The 24,607-nt window shown below is 43.0% G+C and overlaps 1 protein-coding gene across 3 annotated transcripts in view; it reads right to left on the bottom strand.

Moving 5' to 3' along the window:
- The window catches only part of STIM1 (stromal interaction molecule 1), a 193,041-nt gene that overhangs the window by 69,169 nt on the left and 99,265 nt on the right, over window positions 1-24,607 (bottom strand). For all 3 annotated transcript variants that reach the window (XM_082628873.1, XM_082628874.1, XM_082628875.1), the window contains exon 2: window positions 13,220-13,350. In XM_082628873.1, coding sequence (XP_082484999.1) covers window positions 13,220-13,350 — 131 coding nt within the window. The remainder of the gene's footprint in view (window positions 1-13,219; window positions 13,351-24,607) is intronic.

The following is a 24,607-nucleotide window of genomic DNA, read 5'->3' as shown; positions in this document are numbered from 1 at the left end:
TGGGCCTGTGAGCCATGGCCACTGAGCCTGCGTGTCCGGAGCCTGTGCTCCGCAACGGGAGAGGCCACAACAGTAAGAGGCCTGCGTACAGCAAAAAATAAATAAACAAACAAACAAATAAATAAACACAGAAAGGCACAAAACGATGTATACACACACACAAAGAAACAAACACAAAGGCACATATAGACATACACACATATAGACACACACACACACAGAAACCTTACAAGTACAACTAATCCCTGCCAGTAACAGGATTGCCATCCAGAATAGACAAAGCAGACTCACCAACAAAGAGGGGAGGAAGGAAAACAACAGTCTGCTTAGTGAGAAAGAATTGCCCTATCTGTCAAAGCAAACCACCGTCTGGGTTTTCCTGGAAACATGAGTGAAACCATCTGGGGGAGCTGCTGCTTCACCCTGTATCTGGCTAAGGCACTAGGACAGATTGCGAACGATGCTTACTCCCTCTGATGTGTAGCTCAGTTTGTCTAGCAACCAGTACCCTTCCCTGAGTGCTGGCTGACAATGTGTCTTCTGCTACACCAGCACATGTTAGACTACCTCACCCCTATTCCCCTTGAAACTCCCACCGTCTCCTCTGCACACCACCATTACAGCCCCGAAGATGTGCTGTTGTCACTGCCAGTTTACGTATCTGCCTCTCTCACTAGCCTAAGGGCTTATGAATGGCAAAGAGCACCTTACTTTCATCTCTATTCTATTCTACAGATGAGGAAAGTGAGCCTCCGAATTACTTGGCCTTATAGCTAGTACGTTGCCGAACTTGCATCTGAACTCAGGTCAGACTCCAAAGCTCATGCTTAGGCTTTTAAAAGTCAATTTCCAGATACTTTATTCTAAGAAACTCACAAAATGCCAGGAAGCCCTCCTAGAAGTTAGGGCTGAATGCCTGAGGAAGGCCACAGAACTTGGACTCACTGGGGTTGCAGCCCGGAAGCTGACTATGAGGCACCCCTGGTGAGTGAATGCTACAGCCATCCATAATTAAGTAGTTACAAGGAAAAATGGGGACAGGTCATTTCCCTAGCCTAAAGAGCACGTTTTACCTGAAGGATGATCTCTCATGGTATCAGTCATCTCTGTTCTGTCCAAAGGGTCTGAGCAGACTTCAATCTGTGCTTTGTCTGAATTAAGGGCAGGGGGTCAGAATGTTCCGCAAGGCAGGAGATAAGATGGTGACTGCACCAGGAGATAGGCAGGGAGCTAGAAGGCAAAAAAACAGCGAAGTGCCTCCAAACTGTAACAGTCCTTTAGGTCAAAGAAGAGTTATTGCAGCAGCAGAAATGTATACATCGAAACCCATGCTGAGGTTATTTGAATAATTGTGTGCAAGTTTTTTTCTGCCCTACTTTTCATATAGTAAACTTAAAAAAGCGAAACAAAACAAAACAAAACAAAACTCTAGGCTGTCAAAGCTGTTCAAAGAGGAAACAAGGAAAATCCATGCTCAGGGACCAAGGGGAGAACTCTGCTTCTGAGGGGCCAGCATGGTAGCAGTACTAGATATCAGAGGAAGGCCCTGAGCACAAGGCAAACCCAGGAAACATAAAACTGGGGCTAATTAGCCAGCCGCCTTTGATATCTCCCGTTGGATTCAGGTCCCTGGTGTGTGGTTGAGAGAGAATCACCACCTGGCTCTCCCTTAGCTTCCCCAGAAGTGACAACTATAAAAAAAGAGAAAGAAGGGAGGGAGGAAGGGAGGGAGGGAGGGGGGAAGGAAGGAAGGGAGGGAGGGAGGGGGGAAGGAAGGAAGGGAGGGGGGAAGGAAGGGAGGGAGGGAGGGAGGGGGGAAGGAAGGGAGGGAGGAAGGAAGGGAGGGAGGGAGGGAGGGGGGAAGGAAGGGAGGGAGGGAGGAGGGAGGAGAAAGAAATTCTCCCAAAGGCTGTTCAGTCTGGTGTCCTCAAAAGCCACCTACACCTGCCCAGAAACAGAGGGAACGTAGCTGTCAGCTAGCTAACCAGGGATCTCTGCTTCCAGAAACCATGGTAATTCAGACTTAGAAGCACCTCTTCATATCTGTCAAAGTAAGGAGTGGGGGAAATGGAGATAGAAGTCAACATGGTTTTCAATGTGTTTTCTACAGAGCACTAGGGATTCTTATGGATTGGGCTACAGAAAGGCAAGTGGAAGGTGATCACTGCTCCAACCAATGTAGTGACACTTTTACTTTTTCAACATCTTCATTGAGATATAATGCACATACCATCTTACCGTACAGCTCAAGGGTTTTTAGCATAATCACAGAGGTGTACAATCACCACAAGTCTGAAACATTTTCATCAGCCTGAGGCAGATGTGAGTTGCAGTAACCCAAAAAAATGGATAACTGTGAGCTAATTCAGTCTCAGTTTCCTTATCAGTTATATGGAAAAATCACTATGTACCCCACAGTAGACGTTTCTTGTAAAGATGACATGAGCGATTGTACGTAGAAGCACCCAGCACAGGCCTAGCACATTACAGGCGGGTAGGAGTAGAAGAAGTAGTAAGTAATACTACTACTGGGAACTAAGCCACAGGCTGGGGACTCTCTATGCACAAGTTCATTTCATCTGTGCCATAACCTTTCAAGGTAAGGATTACTGTCCCCATTTGACAGTGAGGAAATGAAGCTCACAGAGTTTAACAAACTTCCCGAGGTCATACAACTATTAACTGTACACCTAAAACCCTCATCTTTCTTGCTCCAATGCCTGTGCATGCCTTTGCTCAGTCACACAGCCTTTCAGCAGTCTTAGCAGCGTCTTTTCCTTTCTTCAACACCCCTCTTGTATGTTTTTCTCTGTCTTTCCTAATATTTTAACTATAATGATTTTACCTCCATCCAGATTCTGTATATGATTCATAGCACAGGGCAGAGGGATAGGGAAGCGGTCACAAAGGAGGTCAGACACACACATCATACACAAACGTCTGGAGCCCAGACTCTAGCAACTTCCAGAAACAGCCCACCATTGACTCAGCTGCTATCCTGGCCAGGAACTCACAAGTCAAAAGCACCCTGTCCTCCATACCACTGACCAACCAACTCTATACTCTTGCTCTGCCCTAGTGAAACAATTTAAGGAGCACACAGAGATAAGACAGGATCTTTGCTTTCAAATACGAAAAGATGTAACTCATCACCTTCGTGTGCAAGGCCCTGCAACAAGCACTGTGGGAGAAGCAGTGATGAATGAGACCTGGTTCCCGCTCCTGGGAGGCACTCACAGTCTGGTAGGACAGACAAGGATGCACCCAACTAATTACAATATGGAGCAAAGCAATATGCCAGATGAGGGCTTCATGCCAAGTACTCTGGAGCATGGGAGAGGAAGGATTACTTCCCACTGTAGGGGAACAAACAAGATTTCTTGGAGGCAACATTTAATCTAGGGCCAGTAGTTCTCAACCAGGAGCAATTCTATTGCCCAGGGCGACTGACAAGTGGCAATAAAAAAAGTTTGGTTGTCACAACTTGGGTGGTGTGGGGCGTGGGGTGGCTGCTATTAGCCTCTAGTGTAGAAAGGCTAGGGATGGTGCTAAACACCCTACAATCTGGCCCAAAACGTCAGCAGTGCTGAGGCTGAGAAACCCTGATTAGGCCTTGGAGGACAAGTAGAATTTTTACAGGCAAAAATGGGAAACAGAGCGATGCCAGGATGAGGGTTTATCTGGAGCAAAGGCACAGTGATGAGATATTAAGAGCATGTTTGAGATGGCTGCAGCATAGAGTAAGGGAATGCAGGGCAACAAGAACTAGTCAGGCGAGCTAAAGTCAGACTGCAGGAACCCTGGCGGGCAGGTCAGAGTTTAGATTAGTTTAGTAAGTGAAGGTAATTCACTCTTACAGTTTCATCATCTCTAAAACAGAGTTAATAACACGGAGTTCAGAGAGTGGTTGAGAAGTAAATGAAACTGCATATATACTCAGCTGGCACGGGACTTATTACATGGTAGGAATGTTACTTTTCCACCACACTCCCTTTAAAAGGTAGGACTAACGATCAGAGTCGTGCTTTAGCAATTCCAGTATTAGTGCAAAAAGACAAACTTATAGGCAACAATACAATCAAAATCATTGGGGTACAAAGCAAGACATTCTAAGTGCTAAACGAGTGATGTAGACTGTGCTACAGGAGTTAGTACTGAGATGAGAGAGATCAGTGGGGGAAGAAAGCCAGGCAAGGTTCATGAAAAGTGAAGCTGGGGCATTCCTGAGGACACCTAAGACCAATACAGACAGAGCCAGGGGTTGGAGGGAGGGATATAAAAAGTTAATTCCCAGAAAGGAGAACTATCTGAGCAAAGAAAGGCACCTGGAATAAACATGGAATGACTATGACCCAAAGAAGGACAAGAGTCAGATCAGAGTGGTAGGAGGTATGTCTAGAGAGACTTACAGGCTAAGGCCAGGGAATTCCCTGGTGGTCCAGTGGTTAGGACTTGGCACTTTCACTGCCATGGCCCGGCTTCAATCCCTGACCAGGGAACTAAGATCCCACAGGCCGCACAGCATAGCCAAAGGGGAAAAAAAAAAAAAAAAAGGCTAAGGCCAGATTTGAAGGGATGGCGTGCCAGGCACAGGAAGTCAGATGGAATAAGAAAAATAAATTAAAATGTAACTTAGGAAGATCACTGGCAGCATGTACACATGCTGGTGAAGGAGAAACTAGAGGCAATGGAACACTGGGGGGTGTCTACAGCTATCTGGATACAAAGAAATGAAGCCACAAGCCTCAGGAGGGAATAACAATCATTGTTAGTCATGATGATAACTTCTGAGCATAATGCAGCTACTTATCTTCGTCCAAATTAACCCATGCTGGCCACAGCACTGGCTACGTGTGAGAAGCTCTTAGGGCCCTATATACTGCCCCTCCAGCCCAATTCCTACTGGCCCTCTGGCTATTGCAAGTGGAACTGCCGGCTGCACCCCTTAGGGTTGTTTCCCCAGCCCTGATTCCACCTGGTGCCAGAGTCCATCCTTCCTCAACCCTCACAGCCTCCCAGGACCTAGCATGCTTCTTGGTGGAACAATTTTAAAAAGGTAAAAAACAAGTCAACTTTCACCATGCTAAATTCAAGCAGACCTGATGACACCACTACAGCATGGCCTTGTTCAAAATCCTCTAGCCTTCCGGATGGGTAGGGGAATCAGAAGTTTTCACCTAGATCTTTTTTAAAATAAAGGCATAGGCAGGAGGCTGAGTGAGCTAACAGAGAAGTTGTGGCCCCTAGAAACGTGTGACCCTGCTCTATCACGCGCCATTTCCCTTAACATCAGTTACTCGGGTGAAGACAGAACTAGCTCCTGCAGGGTCCTGGCCCTAGCCGTGTCAGCCAAGCTGCTGGCGGTGGCTCCCAGAGTGAACACTGCGGTGCCCTGGGATGATGAGAGAGCTGATCTGGAATTCTTGCGATACAAGCCAGCCCTCACTATCTGTACCATCACGCTGAGGGAGGAAAAAACATGAATTTAGAACCTATCACGTGCCAGCCCTTGTGCTTGGGGCTTTGAATACATTAAATTCTTACAACAACCCTGCAAAGAGTTACCCTCCTCAAATAGCTGAATAATTGAGGCTCAGAGAGGTGAAGTTACTTGCCTGTATGTCACATAGCCAGTAAGTGGCAAAGCCAGGTTTTGAACACAGGCCTATGTCTATCAAAATGTAGGTATTTTCTGATGAGAACAACAATAATAATAACAACAAAAACTAACTTTTATTGAGCCTGTTCTATATGCCAGGCATTGTACTAAGTGCTTTATATGCATTATTTCATTTAATCTTAACAACAACTTTATGAGGTACCTACTATTATCACTCCACTTTTTTTTTTTTAACATCTTTACTGGAGTATAATTGCTTTACAATGGTGTGTTAGTTTCTGCTGTATAACAAAGTGAATCAGCTATACATATACATATATCCCCATATCTCTTCCCTCTTGCGTCTCCCTCCCTCCCACCCTCCCTATCCCACCCCTCTAGGTGGACACAAAGCACGAGCTGATCTCCCTGTGCTATGCGGCTGCTTCCCACTAGCTATCTATTTTACATTAGGTAGTGTATATATGTCAATGCCACTCTCTCACTTCTTCCCAGCTTACCCTTCCCCCTCCCACCGTCCTCAAGTCCATTCTCTATGCCTGCATCTTTATTCCTGTTCTGCCCCTAGGTTCTTCAGAACCATGTTTTTTTTTTTTTTTTTTTAGATTCCATATATATGTGTTACCATACGGTATTTGTTTCTCTCTTTCTGACTTACTTCACTCTGTATGACAGACTCTAGGTCCATCCACCTCACTACAAATAACTCAATTTCATTTCTTTTTATGGCTGAGCAATATTCCATTGTATATACGTGCCACATCTTCTTTATCCATTCATCTGTCGGTGGACACTTAGGTTGGTTGCATGTCCTGGCTATTGTAAATAGTGCTGCAATGAACATGGTGGTGCATGACTCTTTTTGAATTATGGTTTTCTCAGGATATATGCCCAGTAGTGGGATTGCTGGGTCATATGGTAGTTCTATTTTTAGTTTTTTAAAGAACCTCCATACTGTTCTCCGTAGTGGCTGTATCAATTTACATTCCCACCAACAGTGCAAGAGGGTTCCCTTTTCTCCACACCCTCTCCAGCATTTAGTGTTTGTAGATTTTTTGATGATGGCCATTCTGACTGGTGTGAGGTGATACCTCATTGTAGTTTTGATTTGCATTTCTCTAATGATTAGTGATGTTGAGCATCCTTTCATGTGTTTGTTGGCAATCTGTATATCTTCTTTGGAGAAATATCTATCTCGGCCTTCTGCCCATTTTTGGATTGGGTTGTTTGTTTTTTTGATATTAAGCTGCATGAGCTGCTTATATATTTTGGAGATTAATCCTTTGTCAGTTGCTTCGTTTACAAATATTTTCTCCCATTCTGAGGGTTGTCTTTTCATCTTGTTTATGGTTTCCTTTGCTGTGCAAAATATTTTAAGTTTCATTAGGTCCCATTTATTTATTTTTGTTTTTATTTCCATTTTTCTAGGAGGTGGGTCAAAACGGATCTTGCTGTGATTTATGTCATAGAGTGTTCTGCCTATGTTTTTCTCTAAGAGTTTTATAGTGTCTGGCCTTACATTTAGGTCTTTAATCCATTTTGAGTTTACTTTTGTGCATGGTGTTAGGGAGTGTTCTAATTTCATTCTTTTACATGTAGCTGTCCAGTTTTCCCAGCACCTCTTACTGAAGAGGCTGTCTTTTCTCCACTGTATATTCTTGCCTCCTTTATCAAAAATAAGTTGACCATATGTGTGTGGGTTTATCTCTGGACTTTCTAGCCTGTTCCATTGATCTATGTTTCTGTTTTTGTGCCAGTACCATGCTATCTTGATGACTGTAGCTTTGTACTATAGTCTGAAGTATAGTACATATAGAAGTATGTACTATAGTCTGATTCCTCCAGCCCCATTCCTCTTTCTCAAGATTGCTTTGGCTATTCAGGGTCTTTTGTGTTTCCATAGAAATTGTGAAATTTTTGGTTCTAGTTCTGTGAAAAATGCCAGTGGTAGTTTGATAGGGATTGCATTGAATCTGTAGATTGCTTTGGGTAGTATAGTCATTTTCACAATGTTGATTCTTCCAATCCAAGAACATGGTATCGCTCTCTATCTGTTTGTATCATCTTTAATTTCTTTCATCAGTGTCTTACAGTTTTCTGCATATAGGTCTTTTGTCTCCTTAGGTAGGTTTATTCCTAGGTATTTTATTCTTTTTGTTGCAATGGTAAATGGGTATCACTCCACTTCTAATAAGGAAACTGAGGCTTAAAGAGATTAAGTAGCTTCTCAAAGTTTCCACAGCTGGTAAAGGGAGAGCCAGGTTTAAACCTGGGTCTGTGTGACTCTGCAGCACAAGCTTTTAACCCTGTGCTATTCTACACCAGACACCACAGACACTAACCGAAGGTTAAGTATATCTTGCAAGCTTCCCAGGCTCATACTAACGTACCCATCTCCACCCCACAAAATGTGTGATCACACCCTTGCATAAGACTCCCATCTCAGCCTGACAACATGCTTGCTACAGTGATATTGGTCAGTCATTCCACACACGAACATTAAAATACAATTGTCAGGGACTTCCCTGGTGGCGCAGTGGTTAAGAATCTGCCTGCCAGCATACGGTACACGGGTTCGAGCCCTGGTCCAGGAAGATCCCACATGCCACGGAGCAGATAAGTCCATATGCCACAACTACTGAGCCTGCACTCGAGAGCCCGTGAGCCACAACACTGAAGCCTGTGTGCCTAGAGCCTGTGCTCCGCAACAAGAGAAGCCACCACAATGAGAAGCCCGCGCACCACAACGAAGAGTAGCCCCTGCTCGCCACAACTAGAGGAAGCCCGCGTGCAGCAATGAAGACCCAGTGCAGCCAAAAATAAATAAATTAATTTAAAAATAGATATACAATCGTCAGATGTAGGTAGCTTTCCTGGAAATATAGAGGAAACAGAAAGGTGGCAATGAGTAGCATTCACTGAGCCTGAATTGTGTGTCAATGCTATTCTGGGAACATTTTTCTTAATTAACATATGATGAAATTAACTGTGGTGGAGGGCACAGGGGGAATATGGTCCTATGAGTTTTAGTACCTATGTAGATTCTTATAACTGCTCCACAATCCAGACATGAGACAGTTCCATTACCAAAAAACACTCCCTCATGCTGTCCCTCTGTAATCAAACCCTCCTCACACCCCTAACCCTTGGTAACCACTGATCTGGCCTCCATCCCTATAGATTTGCCTTTCTTAGAATGTCATTAGATGTTATCATATAGTATGTAACTATCTGAGATGGTTTCCTTCACTCAGAGTAACGCCTTTGAGATTCATCTATGCCGTGTACATCAGTAGCTCATTCCTCTTATTGCTGAGTAGTTTTCCATAGTTTGTTTTATCCGCTCACACACTGAAGGACCTCTGATTTGTGTCCAGTTTTTGGTGATAATGAGTAAAGCTGCTATAAACATTTGTGTACAGGTTTTAATACAAATATAAATTTTCTTTTATCTATAGGGGTAAATACCTAGAAGTAGAACTGCTGAGATATGTATTAAATTGTGTTCAGCTTTATAAGAAACTCTGTAAGAGTTCTAGTGGCTCTTCCTCCTCACATGGTATTTGGTTTTGACTACTTTTTAATTTTACCCATCCAAAAATAGTGATATCTCATTGTGGGGTTTTTTTTTTTTGGCTGCACCAGGTCTTAGTTGCGGCATGCGGGATCTTTAGTTGTGGCGTGCAAACTTTTAGTTGAGGCATGCATGAGGGATCTAGTTCCCCAGCCAAGGATCGAACCCAGGCCCCCTGCATTGGGAGCACAGAGTCTTACTCACTGGACCACCAAGGAAGTCCCTCAATGTGGTTTTAATTTGTACGTCCCTACTAGCTAATAAAATTGAGCATTTTTTCATATGCTTATTTGCCATGCATATATCTTCTCTGATGAAGTGTCTGCTCAAATCTTGTCTCATTTTTTATTGAGTTGCTTGTTTTCTATTGATGAGTTTTGAGAGTTCTTTATTTGGACTGGGAACTTTAAACAGCACTTTTCTCACTTAATCCTGATAGCAACGCTGCAAGAGTAGGAATCATTAACCACCATTTTACCCTAAGAAAACCAAAGGGAAGTCACTAAACTACTATAACCTGATCACAGTTCTGCCTAATTTCAAAGTTTACTTATCACTTAATCAACTATGACATACGTATTACTAGAATGCAAGCTCTGTTAAAGCAGGGATCTTATCTGCTTTGTTCATCATGGAATCTATAGCCCTACAACAGTGCCTCACACATAACAGGTATTCAATAAGAATTTGTTTAATGGCTGAACAAATGTCCTTTATTTTCCACGTAGGCTCCACAGAAGAAAATAAAACTGCTCTCAAACTGTCTGGTCCAGTCAAGGACACAGTGGTTTTAGGAAGGCTCTTGTCTGCCCACCTCAGACTATCAGGACAGGCTGAAGTGCCATCCCACTGCTGCAAATCCTTTGCCCAGAGGCAGTATCCCCACCAGAGGTCTCAGTAGAACACAGGTCATGAATTCCCACACTGCCAGGCTGGTAGAACTCCCTGTCAGCTTTGCAAGGAGGACACCAGGACCAATAGTGCCATCTTGCTCATCTGAAGGGCCCACAATCCATAGCCTCTGCTACCTAGGACAAAAGCATGCAAAGATGACACTTGAGAAGTCAAATTGGCTTCCCCCCACACAAATGACTATATATTTTCTATAAAATGGCTGCTGAGTCTCAGTTTACCAAAAGTCTAATTTCATAGCTTACAGCAGAGATAGAAAGATCAGAAATGAGAATGAATCAAAGAAGAGATAGAAAACTATAAAAAGAAATCACAACAATGCATACAGGAATGTAAGCACTGGGGTAACAGTGCAAGAGGCCCTGAAGACATGCTTTGAATAATCCAAAGAAAGTAACAATCTGTTCACAGTAATCTGTAAGAAGGAAAACTTACTTCGAAAATGGCTAAAATTTTTAAATATCTAGAAATGAGGTTATAGTTCAGTTATCTGAAAAACTTACTGATATGAGGCTGAATAAATGAGGCCTTAATAGAGTATCCCAGCAGACTTCTACTAGGGTCCTTGGGTAATCAGCAATTCTTTTAAGTGGGACATAAAAATCTCAGGTCCTTGATGGCCAGCACAACCAGGGTTTCATCTCTGGTGTCTCAGCATCCATAATCCAATATTCCAAGCTCTGAGCTGCCCACCCAATGGTCTAGTTAGATCATGAACTCCATATATGTTGAGACTGACTTAAACACATACACTTTGCTACCGTGACTTTCTCTTTCAAAGAGAAAGTAGGTTGTGAATGATCATGAGACCCCAGACTGGCAGGCCCCTCTGCCCACCAGAGGCCTAGAGTGTAGGGAGAGCAGCTGAAGCCAAGGCAGGCAGAAGCTACACTGAAAAAGAACAGCTCACCACTGGCACAGGGAAAAGCAGGGTGACAGCTTTTGTGTTATTTTAGAACAGTTTGTGCTGATGAGCTTTTTGTTGTGGTACATTCCTCTAAAAAGAACATTTTCTTCCTCCCTTCATTGACGAAGTAATTCAGCAGAAAGTGAAAAAAGAAGGAGGAGCGGATGACAAAGATATCCAGGAATTTGTGGATCTTGGATCGTATCACCTTCTTGACTGTGGTGCCACGCATCTCCCAGTCCTGTGGTCAGGAAACCTCTAGGCCTCCCTCACCACCAGGAACATGGCTCTATTCCCAGCACAGACAAATAAAATGTGGGTCCTCTGAGGGTCAGTGACACATCTAGATGTGACCAAAAGTTCGGATAGTTTCATCATGGCTGTTGGCCTTGCTTAAGAACCTACAGCTGCCAGGTTCAGCAAGTATACATATCTCAGCCTGGTTGCCTGGGTCCCCTTTCCTTGCCAGGCTTTTGTCCTGCAGTTTTCTCCCACAGTCACTCTGTGTGACCAAACCTACCCTCCACGCTTCTTACTAGCTCCACATCTTTGCTCACACTGCTTCCTGCTGCTCAGGCTGCCCCACCCCTTCCACTCTCTCCCAATTCTACGTTTCCTCCAGGAAGTCTATTTTTCTCCTCTTATAAGTTCCTTAGACATTATCTAGTTCAACCTGATACAAGGATCCCCTCTGCTGACCAATCAGTGGAGTGCTGTGTTCTACTTTCCCATCTTCAGTGACAGGGAGTTCACTACCTACCAAGGAAGCTTCTGCTATGATGAGAGAGCGCTGTGAGGTGATTCTTTATTCCAGAAGAATATGCCTATATTTTACTTTCCCCACGGTGGTCCTGGTTCTGCCCTTAGCATAAGAGAAACAATACTGCAGTACTTAACAGCATAGGCTTTGAAATCAGATCTGTCCTCCTACCCAGCGTGTCCTTGAACAAAATGCTTAACCTTTCCAAAGTTCCAGTCCTTGAAGGTAATACCAACTTCCTAAGGCTATTAACAAAGTTAAAAAAAGTAACTATGCAAAGAGCTTAACACTGTGCCTGGCACAGAGTAAGGATTTCATTGTTATCATCGTCATCATTTAAGTCTGATTCCTCTACTTCTATTGCATTTGAAGATAGAAATTGTATTATCTGAATCTTTTCTTTTCCAGGCTAAAGTTTCTTCACTAGACTGTAAATTATATGAGGACAGATGTATCTCTATGTAATTATGTGTATTTGCTGCCACATCCCCACGTCTAGAACAGTGCCTGGCACACATATAATAGACAGTTATAAACACTGAATTGTATTGAATGCTGTCCGTTTCAGAGTTTCCATACCCTTCATCATTCATGTCACTCCTCTCTTTCACTGTTTCAAATGTTTTTGGCAACGTGAAATCCAAAGTTGAATTCACAACTTAAAGATGGGCTAACCAGAGGAGGAGAGACTAGATTAGCCCCTCCCTCATGACATACACCATATTGCTACTAAAAGCTGGCATAACTTGCCAGCTTCACCCCATTGCTGGCTCAGGTGGAGCTTGAAAACAACTGAAACTTTTCAGTCTTTTCACACATGATGACTTTGTGCTCTGGGCTCTGTGAAATTGGAGCTGCAGTCATGCCAAACGGTGAAACAATAACAGAGCTTTTTCCACCTAGAGATTCCTCTCGCTCTTACTATCTGGACCACTCAACTGGCTCCCAGCAACTGCAGCCTGGAATTCAGAATGATCTTTCTAGGAACCTTTGTTTCTTCCTCACAAATAGAGTATACGCTTCCAAAGGGCAAGATCTGACTGTCTTGCCTTCTCTTCCACATGCCAGTACAGGGCTGAGCACAGAGTAAGGCCAGATGGATGCCCTCCATCTACAGGAGGATTACAGAAAGGATTCAGGGAAACTGTACAGACGAGCCTCAGGGCTCCCTCTCCTCTCAAACAGCACAGCTCGGTCGGTGTTGTGCTTCTGGCCGGTAGGCAAACAGGAGCCAGTCCAGGCACAGGCACAGATGTAAGGCCTGCACTCTGGCAGGCCGGCTCCTAGAGGCTGCTCTGCTGAGAATCACCTTCCCTGATAGGGATGCATTCCTAGAGGACAAGCCAATATCAAGAACACCACTCCTCAGGGAACAGCCTGTCTAGACAGCTTCAGGGGCTGTTCACACAGGAAGAGAAGAGAGCCACACAGGGTGAGGGATCTCACCTCATCACTTTCTTCCACATCCACGTCACCATTGGCATCATCATCCATCAGCTTGTGGATGCTGCGGACTGCATCAAAGCTGAGCTTCTCATCCTCACTGTGGCACAGGGGCTTGTCAATCCGGCAAAACTCTGTACAGGAAAAGCAAGAGACAACATTACTGGGGGTGGCCACCCAGCTCTATTACCTACCTGTCTCACAGTCCCTGGCTTCTAGCACCTGACTCCTCACACAGCCACTTAACAGACTATTTGTACAGTGATAAAAGTATTTCATATTAACTGTCTTCCCTATTTAGAGTCAATGCTTTATTATCCGAATAGTTCCTTGGCAGGGAAGTCAAGCATAGGACTAGGTATACACTGGGATCTACACAAAGAACATGAATAAATAACTCACAAGGAAAAAAAATACAAGTGAGAGAAAATACAAATAGCTGATGAACACAGGAAAAGGTCTCACTAGTAATCAAAGAAATACATATTCAAATGAAACATCGTTTTTAGTCAATAAATAAATGTGAATTAATACAATCTTTCTAGAAATAGGAAAACGGGCCATTTGTTCCAAGGCCAGAGTACTACATAGTTTTCCTTTTTGTTCACTTTGTCACTGCCTGTACAACTAATGCCAGCCACGGGCTAACTGAGGAAACCCTTCACATCTTATGCCTTCTCCAGGACAGCTACATTCAGCAAGTATCTGTTAGACGTCTAAGGTCCTGAGCACATCTGACACAACAGCATGGAGGTCTGGAGTGAAACTTCCTCCACCCACCACCATACAGTCATACAGCAATAAAACCAGCACAAGAGCCTAGCCCACCCAGTCTCTTTCATGACACCTAATCCTCTCTTATGAACCAGGAAAACACCTAGCCTGATCAAGGCACATAGCAGAAAGAGCCTGGAATTTAGTCGTAGCTCTACCATGTGGCTCTAAGGAGGTCACTTCCCTTCTTCAGGCTTCAAGTTCACTATTCGAAATAGACATTTTAACTAAAGTTTCTGGTATTTCTTCCAATTCCTAGAGTATAAAATTCCTCTTGCCTTTCGACCTTGATCTTTCTAGGCAAAATACTCTTCAGATCACCCCCAAAGAAGACAGAAGAAAAACCGTGACCTCCCAGATAACGGAAGCAGTCACAGAAGAGAAAGCAAGGACAGGGTGAAGAAGCTGTGGCTGTGAAGCCTTCTAGAAGGCCCTGATCAGAGACCGGAAACACTCTAATCCATCTAATCATTTACTTGTCTGCTGGTGAGAAACAGAGACAGGATTGGACAGGTCCCCTCTCTATCGCTTGCTATTTGCTCAAATCCTTTTCAAAATGAGGAGGGGTATAAATATTAAATTTTTTAAGTCCCAGATGTGACTCAGTAAAAATAATGTTGGATATTGAAGCTCACAGATGTTAACGGATGTGCCCAAAGTCAAAGGCCACTGAAGAGGCACAGCAAGAGCCCAGGTCTGGGGGCTTCCCTGGTGGCGCAGTGGTTGAGAGTCCACCTGCCGATGCAAGGGACATGGGTTTGTGCCCCGGTCCAGGAAGATCCCACATGCCGCGGAGCGGCTGGGCCCGTGAGCCATGGCCACCGAGCCTGTGCGTCCAGAGCCTGTGCTCCGCAACGGGAGAGGCCCCAACAGTGAGAGGCCCGCGTACTGCAAAAAAAAAAAAAAAAAAAAAAAAGAGCCCAGGTCTGCTGACTCGCAGGCCAGCACTTCACCTGACTGCCTTTATGCCAAGGTAACCAGACAGCTTTAGTTTCATCTTCTGGAAGCCACGGACCGTAATGCTGGTAGGAAGCACACTGAAGAAATGGCTTTATAAAAGAAAAAAGTAGATAAATAGTATGCATACAAAAGAAATAAGTACCTCCATGGACCCTTATGTTCCTCTACCTCTGTCCTGGCAAGGTGGAGTGGAAAATGGAGGGTGGGGTAAAGGGGTGGTGGGTATTGAGGAAAAGAGTAGAAAATAGCCAAAAATTAAGGCACTGTTTCTAAGTTTCCTCACCAACGAGAGCTCTTGGCATGATTGCTTCATTCATGGACTCCTATCCACAAATTACCTATCCCCCCAAAATTGCAGTAAGTAACGACTAGTTCATAGATGAAGCACACAGCACTGAGATTAGCATAACCAACATAACACTTTCCTTCCCTTATTCTTGTTTCTGTATTACTCAAAGGCATATATAATTGCCTATAAGAGCTTTTTGATCAGCGTATATGCCCATTTAAACAATATTTATTGAGTACTCTTCATATATCAGGGTCTATAATCAGCACAGGGTATAAAGAGATGAATCAGACCCACCTTTGCTCTCAAGGAGCTCAATTATAAAAGTGGAGGAGATAAGCAATTAAAACACTATGTGCTAAGTGCCATAATAGAAAGAATTGAGGTTATGCTAGGGGTCAGCAACTTCTGTAAAAAGCCAGACAGTAAACATTCAGGATTTATGGGCCATATCATCTCTGTTGCAGCTACTTAACTATGTCATTGAGCACAAAAACAGCCACAGACAAAACATGAGTGAGAGAACTTAGCTGTGTTCCAACAAAATTTTATTTACAAAAACAGGTGGTGGGTTGGATTTGGCCCTTGGACCATACTTTGCTGACCCCTTTTCTAGAGCTCCATAGGTAGCACACCTGAAGCACATCAGATCGACAGATTTCTGACCCAAAACAAAGAAACCTAATCTTTTCATTAGCAGGTATTCACCCACAGGATGAACCTAAGTAAAGTACTTCTATTAGGCTTTTAAAAAATAATGGGAATAGTTTACCAAGCTCTAGGGACTGGGGTCTCCAGACTGGACACAATTGGCCTACAGCGGGTCCAAGAAATTTGGGCTTCAAGCATCAGGCTCTAGTTTGTAACCTGATCAGACAGATAGGTGATCTTTGCTGCTGGCATCATCTGGCATAGAGAAGGATTAAAGGGATTGAGGACAAGGGAGTACAAAATCTTGATGTCCCACATGGCCATAGAATCCTGTCCAGAAAAATCATGTCAGCCAAAATTCACAAATAATTCCTTCAATGAAGCATTTTCTAGGCTGTCTCTCTCTCCTTCCTGAGACCTTTTCTACCTTCTCTTAATACATTCCAATCTGTCAAGGTTTCCCAGACCCATCCGGAAATTACCTTAAAAGATCCACCCATTTTAGCAACACATTATTACTGCAATGAAAGAGCCCTGCACTTGGAGTCAGAACACATGTGTCAAAATCCCAGCTTTATCAGTTACAACCATATGATATTGGACAAGTTGTTTAACTTCTCTGAGCCTCCAATATCTCATTTGCAAAATAAGGATAATTAACTCTGCTGCATAGGGTTTTTGTGAGAGTTAAGCAAGACCACATTTGTTAAAACACCTAGCATAGGGCCTGCATGCAGCTGACATTTAATACATTTGTAGTCTCCTTTTTTCCTCCCAGAGCAGCAAGTGAACAGTTCCAATCTTTTGCTAACTTCAGCCACTTTCCCTCTAAGACCATAAAGAATCAAACACAGGCGGTACAGTCCAATCACATTGCTCAGACAAATGTTCTAGGTGAGCTGGCAAGCAACTCTGACAATAGCCTGTCTTCCCACAGCATTTATATGTCTATCACTGGTAACATTTATCATACTGTGTTGTAGATGTCTATTTAATTTGTCTTCCCCATAAGAGCTTGGGACTATGTACCCAGCAGCAAGAAAAGACCAGGTTCTTGGTAGATGCTCAGTAAATGTTTTTTGAATGAATAACTAAATATCAGCTCTACAATTATGTATGGGATTTCTATAGGCAGAAAAGAGAATTTTAGGTAGAGAGAATAGCATAGGACCAAGTTTTAATTTTTTTGGTCTCAGGACTCCTTTTTACACTTAAAAATTGAAAATCCCTTGGGCTTCCCTGGTGGCGCAGTGGTTGAGAGTCCGCCTGCCGATACAGGGGACACAGGTTCGTGCCCCGGTCCGGGAAGATCCCACATGCCACGGAGCGGCTGGGCCCGTGAGCCATGGCCGCTGGGCCTGCGCATCCGGAGCCTGTGCTCTGCAAAGGGAGAGGCTACAACAGTGAGAGGCCCGCGTACCGCAAAACAAAAAAAAGTTGAAAATCCCGAAACTGTTTTGATATTTACTATATTACAAATTACAACATAAATTCTAATATTTAGTAATTAATTCATTTTAAAACAATAAAATCTCATATACATTAATATAAACATGTTTTTATGAAAAATAATTGTTTTCTGCAAAAAAATTCATGAGGAGAGTGGTATTGTTACACATTTTTGTAAATCTTTTTAATGTCTGACTTGATAGAAAACAGCTGTTACAGCCTTATTATATCTGTTTCCACATTCAAGGTGTTGTTTTGATTGAAGATCAAAACATAGATATGCAGTTGGAAAATGCAGGAGTATTTTAATAACCTTTCAGATAATTGTGGTCATTCTTCTCTGATACTTCACCAAAACTCAACAAGTAGTAAGTTTATTAAAGGTTAGTTACAAAGTGAAATCTGAAACTATACAGATGAACTTTTTGTACTCTATTACAATAAAATCCATTGGTCTATCTTGCACTTTGAATGGATCTTTTATCCATAGGTGATTTTTTTTTTTTTTGGCCGCACAGCATGCGGGATCGGATCTTAGTTCCCTGTCAAGGGATTGAACCCACACCCCCTGCAGTGGAAGCATGGAGTCTTAAGCACTGGACCACCAGGTAAGTCCCTACCCATGGGTGATTTTGAAACATGATACACTAATCATTTGGAAACTAGTGATTCGATGAGTTATGCAGAGCTTCCAAATTTGACACAGTTCATTTATACAATATCAAAATAATCACAATTATTAATATCACCACTGATTTCATCAGAAAAGCTGTAAATCTGGAGAAGCTGTCAAGCTCACAGTGGCAGATACAAGTTTTCCCAAACTCTTATTTTCAATTAAAAGCTGGAATTTTATCACTGGCAACAAATACTATCAGTTGTTTTCCTTAAAGTAGCAGACTCACTTCATTCATTTTCAAGAAGATGTCTGCCAAAAGCATAAGTCTGAGTAACTGCAATTTGTCAGTTATTCTTTCAAGTAAAACTAGTGTTCCCCAAGTAAAGGAGGTAGTTCAGCTTGCAACTCAATCACACAAATGCATTTCCTTGAGATAAACATCAGGCTTCTACATGCAGCAAAAGTGCTTTATGCATACTTCCTGTTTTATCACACAGAATACTAAAGAGACATGTATTCATGGGATACAATTTAATAAAATTAATAAATTTTTACTTCTCTACTAAAAGCTTAAAAAAACTGAGAGGGCATGGAGGTGTGGAATGCAATGATTACTGGCACAATTTTGTGCCACTCTTTTGACTCCTGTTAAGGTGCCAGCAGTTTTACCTACTAATTTCTTCTGCACCAACAGTGCAAATGTACACACGATGGAAAAAGCAAATAGCATCTTAATATTATTATTAAATGGCTTTGACCTTCTGGATCCCCACAAAGATCCTGGTGGCCTCCAGTGGTCTGCAGACCACACTTCGTTAACCACTGGCAGACAAAACCACAAAGGTTTTTCCCTCATGTCCAAATCTCCTCTCCTTTCTCAAGGCAGAGCTAATCATTTACTGTTTTATGCTCCAAAGCACTTTGTACATAACTCTGTTATATTAATTCTCATGCTCTGAGTTGTTTGCATGCCACATCCAGAAAAGGGCAAGGACTAAATTTGACTCACTCTATCCCCCAGGGCGCAGTATGGCACCATCACTAATATCCACCTTGTCAAGTATGAAATCAGTAAGTGCTGGCTGAATGAATGAATGCATGAATGAATGGATTCATAACAAACCACCTCCCCAAAAGGCAACAGAATTCTTGAGTGCAACCCACCAATTCCCACCACCAATATCCACCATCCACCTAATGCCTCTCCTCTCCCAGCACTACCGTGCAGAGCCGCTACAGTTGAGCTGGACAATGGATTATCTGATGTGAGACACAAGCCCAGAGGGAAAGAAATGAGAGAAACAGCAGTCAAGGAAGAAGGTAGAGAGAAGGAGGAGAGAAGGGCACTGGTCAGACTGTTCCTCAGCGCTTGGCTGGAACCTGAGGGGAATCTGGATGGAAATGGCTGAATTTTACCAACAGGGGCCTCATCTCTGAAAATAATTTCTCCCCCTTCACCCTCCACCCCCCAGCCAGGACTGGCAGGCTTTGCAGTGATGGGATCAGAATCCACCCTTACCCTTAGAAAGGGCTCAAAAGACTGTAAGACTGAGAGCATGAGCCCTAGGAAGACTTTCAGATTTGACCAAGGACCATGAGGTTCCACAGATAAAACAGCCTGGAACCTAGAATGAGGATGGGGCTGGGGAGGAGGGCAGGGGACCCTCTAGACAAAAATGTGAAGGCTGAGAAGGGGAACTGGCTTGGGACCTGGAACTGGCAAGAAAAGGTCCCCCTTGGAATACAGCACGTAGCAGGCCTAGCCACAGAGGAAAGAGGAGTCCTCTTTGAGGAAAGAGGATTCCTGGGCTGTGTAAAATCCAGCCTACCAGAGGGGTGTTCCTTCCCCTGTTAGAACATCACGTCCTCATATCCAAGAAGAGGCCCAGCTCTTCTCAGCTGGGGGCAGGAACTGAGAAGTGCTTTCCTTCTGGACAAAGCTGGCACCGGTTTCAGCTACCCAAGCAGCACTGACCCAAAAGACTTCTGACCATGCTCACTTCTCCTCAGAGGGAGAATACATAAAAAATAACCCATAGAGCACCAAGAGTGAACCCTAAGGTAAACCATGGGCTTTGGGTGATTACGACGTGTCAATGTAAGTTCATCCTTGGTTAAAAAAAAGAAGCACCATTCTGGTGAGAAATGTTGATAACGGGGCTGGCTATGCACATGTGGAGGCAGGAGCTATATGGGAAATCTCTGTACCTGCCTCTCAATTCTGCTGTAATCATAAAACTGCTCTAAAAAATAAAGTCTTAAAAAAAAGCATACCCTGTAATATGTGTGTGATTGGTAGAGATTTTGTTCAATTCTTATTAGCCTGCTTTTAAAAATATTACATATGTTGATTAAAATGTGAGATAATTATATTCTCACTCTAACCTGAGATCTGAATACTCCAGTAACAGCTGTTTATTTTATTTTTTTCATTTTCTCTTTTTTAATTAATTTTTATTGAAATATAGTTGCTTTACAATGTTGTATTAGTTTCCACTGTACAGCAAAGTGAATCTGCTATACGTACACATATATCCCCTCTTTTTTGGATTTCCTTCCCATTTAGGTCACCACAGAGCACTGAGTAGAGTTCTCTGAGCTATGCAGTAGGTTCTCATTAGTTACCTATTTTATACATAGTATCAATAGTGTATATGTGTCAATCCCAATCTCCCAATTCATCTCACCCTGGCTCCTTTCCCCCCTTGGTTTACATACATTTGTTCTCTACATGTGTGTCTCTATTTCTATTTTGCAAATAAGATCATCTGTACCATTTTTCTAGATTCCACATACATGCATTAATATACCATATTTGTTTTTCTCTCTCTGACTTACTTCACTATGTATGACAGTCTCTAAGTCCATCCACGTCTCTACAAATGACCCAAATTCGTCCCTTGTTACAGCTGAGTAATATTCCATTGTATATATGTACCACGTCTTCTTTAACAGTTGTTTAACTTATATTAAATATAATTAAAGAAAGTCATCAGTGGAAAAAAGATAATCCATAGCATCAACTATGTATAAAGTTCCAATAAGCAACATAATGAGATATACCTCTGAGTTCCAGCATTTCTGACTTTGTACCTCATGTAGGCTTACCACAGTCAGCTTACAGCTGCAGTTATCTGAGGGCATCTGAGGGCAGAGCTATGTCTTTTTCATTTTTTCATAGCACCTACTACCATCTCACACATGATATATTTGTTCATTTATTTGTTTATTGTCTGTCTCCCTCCAATAGATGTAAGGTTCACAAGCAGGGACTTTTTTTGTTTACTGCAGTATCTCCAGGGACTCATATAGTGCCTGGTACATAGTAGGTATTCAATACAGATTTGTTGAATGAATGAATAAATCTTTGTCTTCCCTAATGTGCAGAGCAGACTTCTCCTCTCTACCTGACTTTTTTTAAATAAATTTATTTATTTTATTTATTTTTATTTTTGGCTGTGTTGGGTCTTCATTGCTGTGCACAGGCTTTCTCTAGTTGCGGTGAGTGGGGGCTACTCTTCATTGTGGTGCGCAGGCTTCTCATTGAGGTGGCTTCTCTTGTTGCAGAACACGGGCTCTAGGCGTGCGGGCTTCCATAGTTGTGGCTCACAGGCTCAGTAGTTGTGGCTCACGGGCTTAGTTGCTCCATGGCATGTGGGATCTTCCCAGACCAGGGCTCGAACCCGTGTCCCCTGCATTGGCAGGCAGATTCTTAACCACTGCGCCACTAGGGAAGCCCCTCTACCTGACTTTTAAATGTTGGACTTTCAAAGAATTCGGGCTCAGTCCTAGGCTCTGTTCTCATACTACACTCTCTCCTAAGTAATCTTACCTCTCCTCATAGCTTCAACTACCATTTAAAGAAATTATTAGCTATTACCAACTCCCAAAAAACAAAATGATGTTTCTGGTTCAAGTTTCACTTTTGGCCTACAGAAACCCACAGACTCCAACTACCTACTAAACATCACCATGTGGATGTGTAACAGGCACCTCAACTCATAATGTCTAAATCTAAACTCATTCCCTTTCCCCCAAACTTCCTACTTCACCAGTTGTTTGTGTCAGAAACCTTGACATCTCACTCTCCCTCACTCCCCACATTTAATCAATCACCAGTCCTAGTTCAAGACTCTTTTAACTATTCCAGATCTCATTCTCCACACAGCATGTCACTCTCAGCAGAGAGATTCTAAATACTTAATGAGCAATCAGCAGGAGTGCTGGTGCATACCACTTGCATATCTGTCCAAGGCCTCTCCCTCCCTAAAACCCTTCAAAAGTTTCTCATTATTCTCAAGATAAAGTTCAGGACTTCCCTGGTGACACGGTGGTTAAGAATCTGCCTGCCAACACAGGGGAACGGGTTCGAGCCCTGGTATGGGAAGATCCCACATGCCGCCGAGCAACTAAGCCCGTGCGCCACAACTACTGAGCCTGAGCTCTAGAGTCTGCGAGCCACAACTACTGAAGCCCACGTGCCTAGAGACCGTGCTCTGCAACAAGAGAAGCCACCGCAATGAGAAGCCCGCACACCACAACGAAGAGTAGCCCCTGCTTGCCGCAACTAGAGAAAGCCCGTGTGCAGCAACGAAGACCCAACGCAGCCAAACATAAATAAATAAAATAAATAAATTTATTTTTTTTAAAAGTTCAAAGTCCCTACTGTGGCCTGCCAGGCCCAGAACGATCTGCCACCTGCCACCTTTCTGGTCTCATGTCCAGCAACTCCTGCTTCGTGTGACCCTTCTTTGATGTGCCAAGTTTCTTCCCTCCTTTCCACACAGCACAGCGGTTCTCAGCTCTGGCAGCATATTAGAATCACCTAAGGAGCTCTTAAACTGCTGACACGCAGGCCCCAGTATCTCTGTGGGTGAGACCTAGGTATGGGTTTGGGTTTTGGGGGGGTTTTTTTGTTTTTTCTTTAATTGAGAAATAACACACATACAGTAAAGTACATAAATAAACATAAGGATCAATTAATATATATATATGTGTATATATATATCCATGTAACTTTCACCAAAATCCAGATACAATACATTCCTAACACTCCAGGAAGACTCCCTCCCCTTGCCTCTCTCCAATCACTACTACCACGACCCCACAGTGGTAACCACTATTCTGACTTACATCACCATAGATAAGTTTTGCCTTTTTTTCCGACGTTTATTAAAATGAAGCATGGGGCTTCCCTGGTGGCGCAGTGGTTGAGAGTCCGCCTGCCGATGCAGGGGACACAGGTTCGCGCCCCGGTCCGGGAGGATCCCACATGCCGCAAAGCGGCTGAGCCCGTGAGCCATGGCCACTGAGCCTGCGCATCCAGAGCCTGTGCTCCGCAACGGGAGAGGCCACAACAGTGAGAGGCCCGCGTACCGAAAAAAAAAAAAATGGAGCATGGATATTTTTAGGGTACAGTTGCACACAATAAAATGCCCCCATTCTAAGTGTACAGTTCAATGTATTTGACAAACATACACATTCATATGACCACCACCCTGATTAAGATCTAGAACACTTCCATGGTCTCAAAATGCTCCCACTTGGCTCTTCAGTGCCAACCTTCATCCCTGTCCCCTCACAACCACTGATCTGATTTCTATCATTAGAAATTAGTTTTGCCTCTTCTAGAACTTCAAATAAATATAATCATAGCTCTGTACTCTTTTGTGTCTGGCTGCTTTTGTTCAGCATGATTTGAGATTCAACCATGCTGTCACATGAATCAGTAGTTTGCTCCAATTTATTGCTGAGTAGTATTCCACTGAATGGATATACAATTTGTTTATCCATTAACCAATTTCTAGCTGTTACAAATAAAGGTTATGAACGTTAGTGTATAAGTCTGTGTGTACACATGTTTTCATTTTTCTTGAGTGAAAATGAGTTCTTTATTCCTTGAGATCCACTAGGGGTGGAACTGCTGGGTTATATGACAGGGGTATGCCTAACTTTTTAAGTAACTGCCAAACTGTTTTCCAAAGCAGTTGTATCACTTTATACTCCCACCAGTAAGCACCAGTATGAAGCACCAGTTCTGTTGCTTCATATACTCTCTTATACCTGGTGATGATGCTAATGTGAAGCCCAGGTTGAAAACCACCTAGAATTCCTTTTATATGAAAGGCTCTTCTCTTTCTTAACCTGCAAACTCTGACTCATACTGCTAGTCTCAGCTTAAATACTTTTTCTCCAAAGAATCTTCTTTGATTCATCTTCTTTCCCAAACTAGTTTAGCCCCAAATTATATTTTCTCCAAAGTACCCTATATTTTTCATTTATAACACTTTTCACAATTGTAATTATTTGTGTGATACTTTGCTTAATATCTGTCTTCTCCACTAAACTGTAAGCTCCATAGCAGCAGGAATCACGGCTATCTTCTTCATGGCTGAATCCTAGCTTCTAGCCAAACTCTAGCACCTAGCAAAGTCCTTAGCACAACAGTTGGGCTTCAATAAACATTTGTTGAATAAACAAATGAATGCCCAGAAGAACCTGTTGCATGAAGGAGCAAATTCAGAGATGAACAAATACAGTCCTTGCTCACAGAAAGTACTAGAATGAGCATAGTACATGAGTTACAAAGACACAAAGTAGAATATGGTAAAGGGTCAAGAGACCAGAGCAACAGGAGACAGCACAGTCT

This window comes from Mesoplodon mirus (assembly GCF_964341445.2).
Source record: "Mesoplodon mirus genome assembly, chromosome: 7".
Lineage (NCBI taxonomy): Eukaryota > Metazoa > Chordata > Mammalia > Artiodactyla > Ziphiidae > Mesoplodon > Mesoplodon mirus.
Note: the sequence above shows the minus strand (reverse complement) of the source record. Positions and strands in the feature narration are given on the sequence as shown.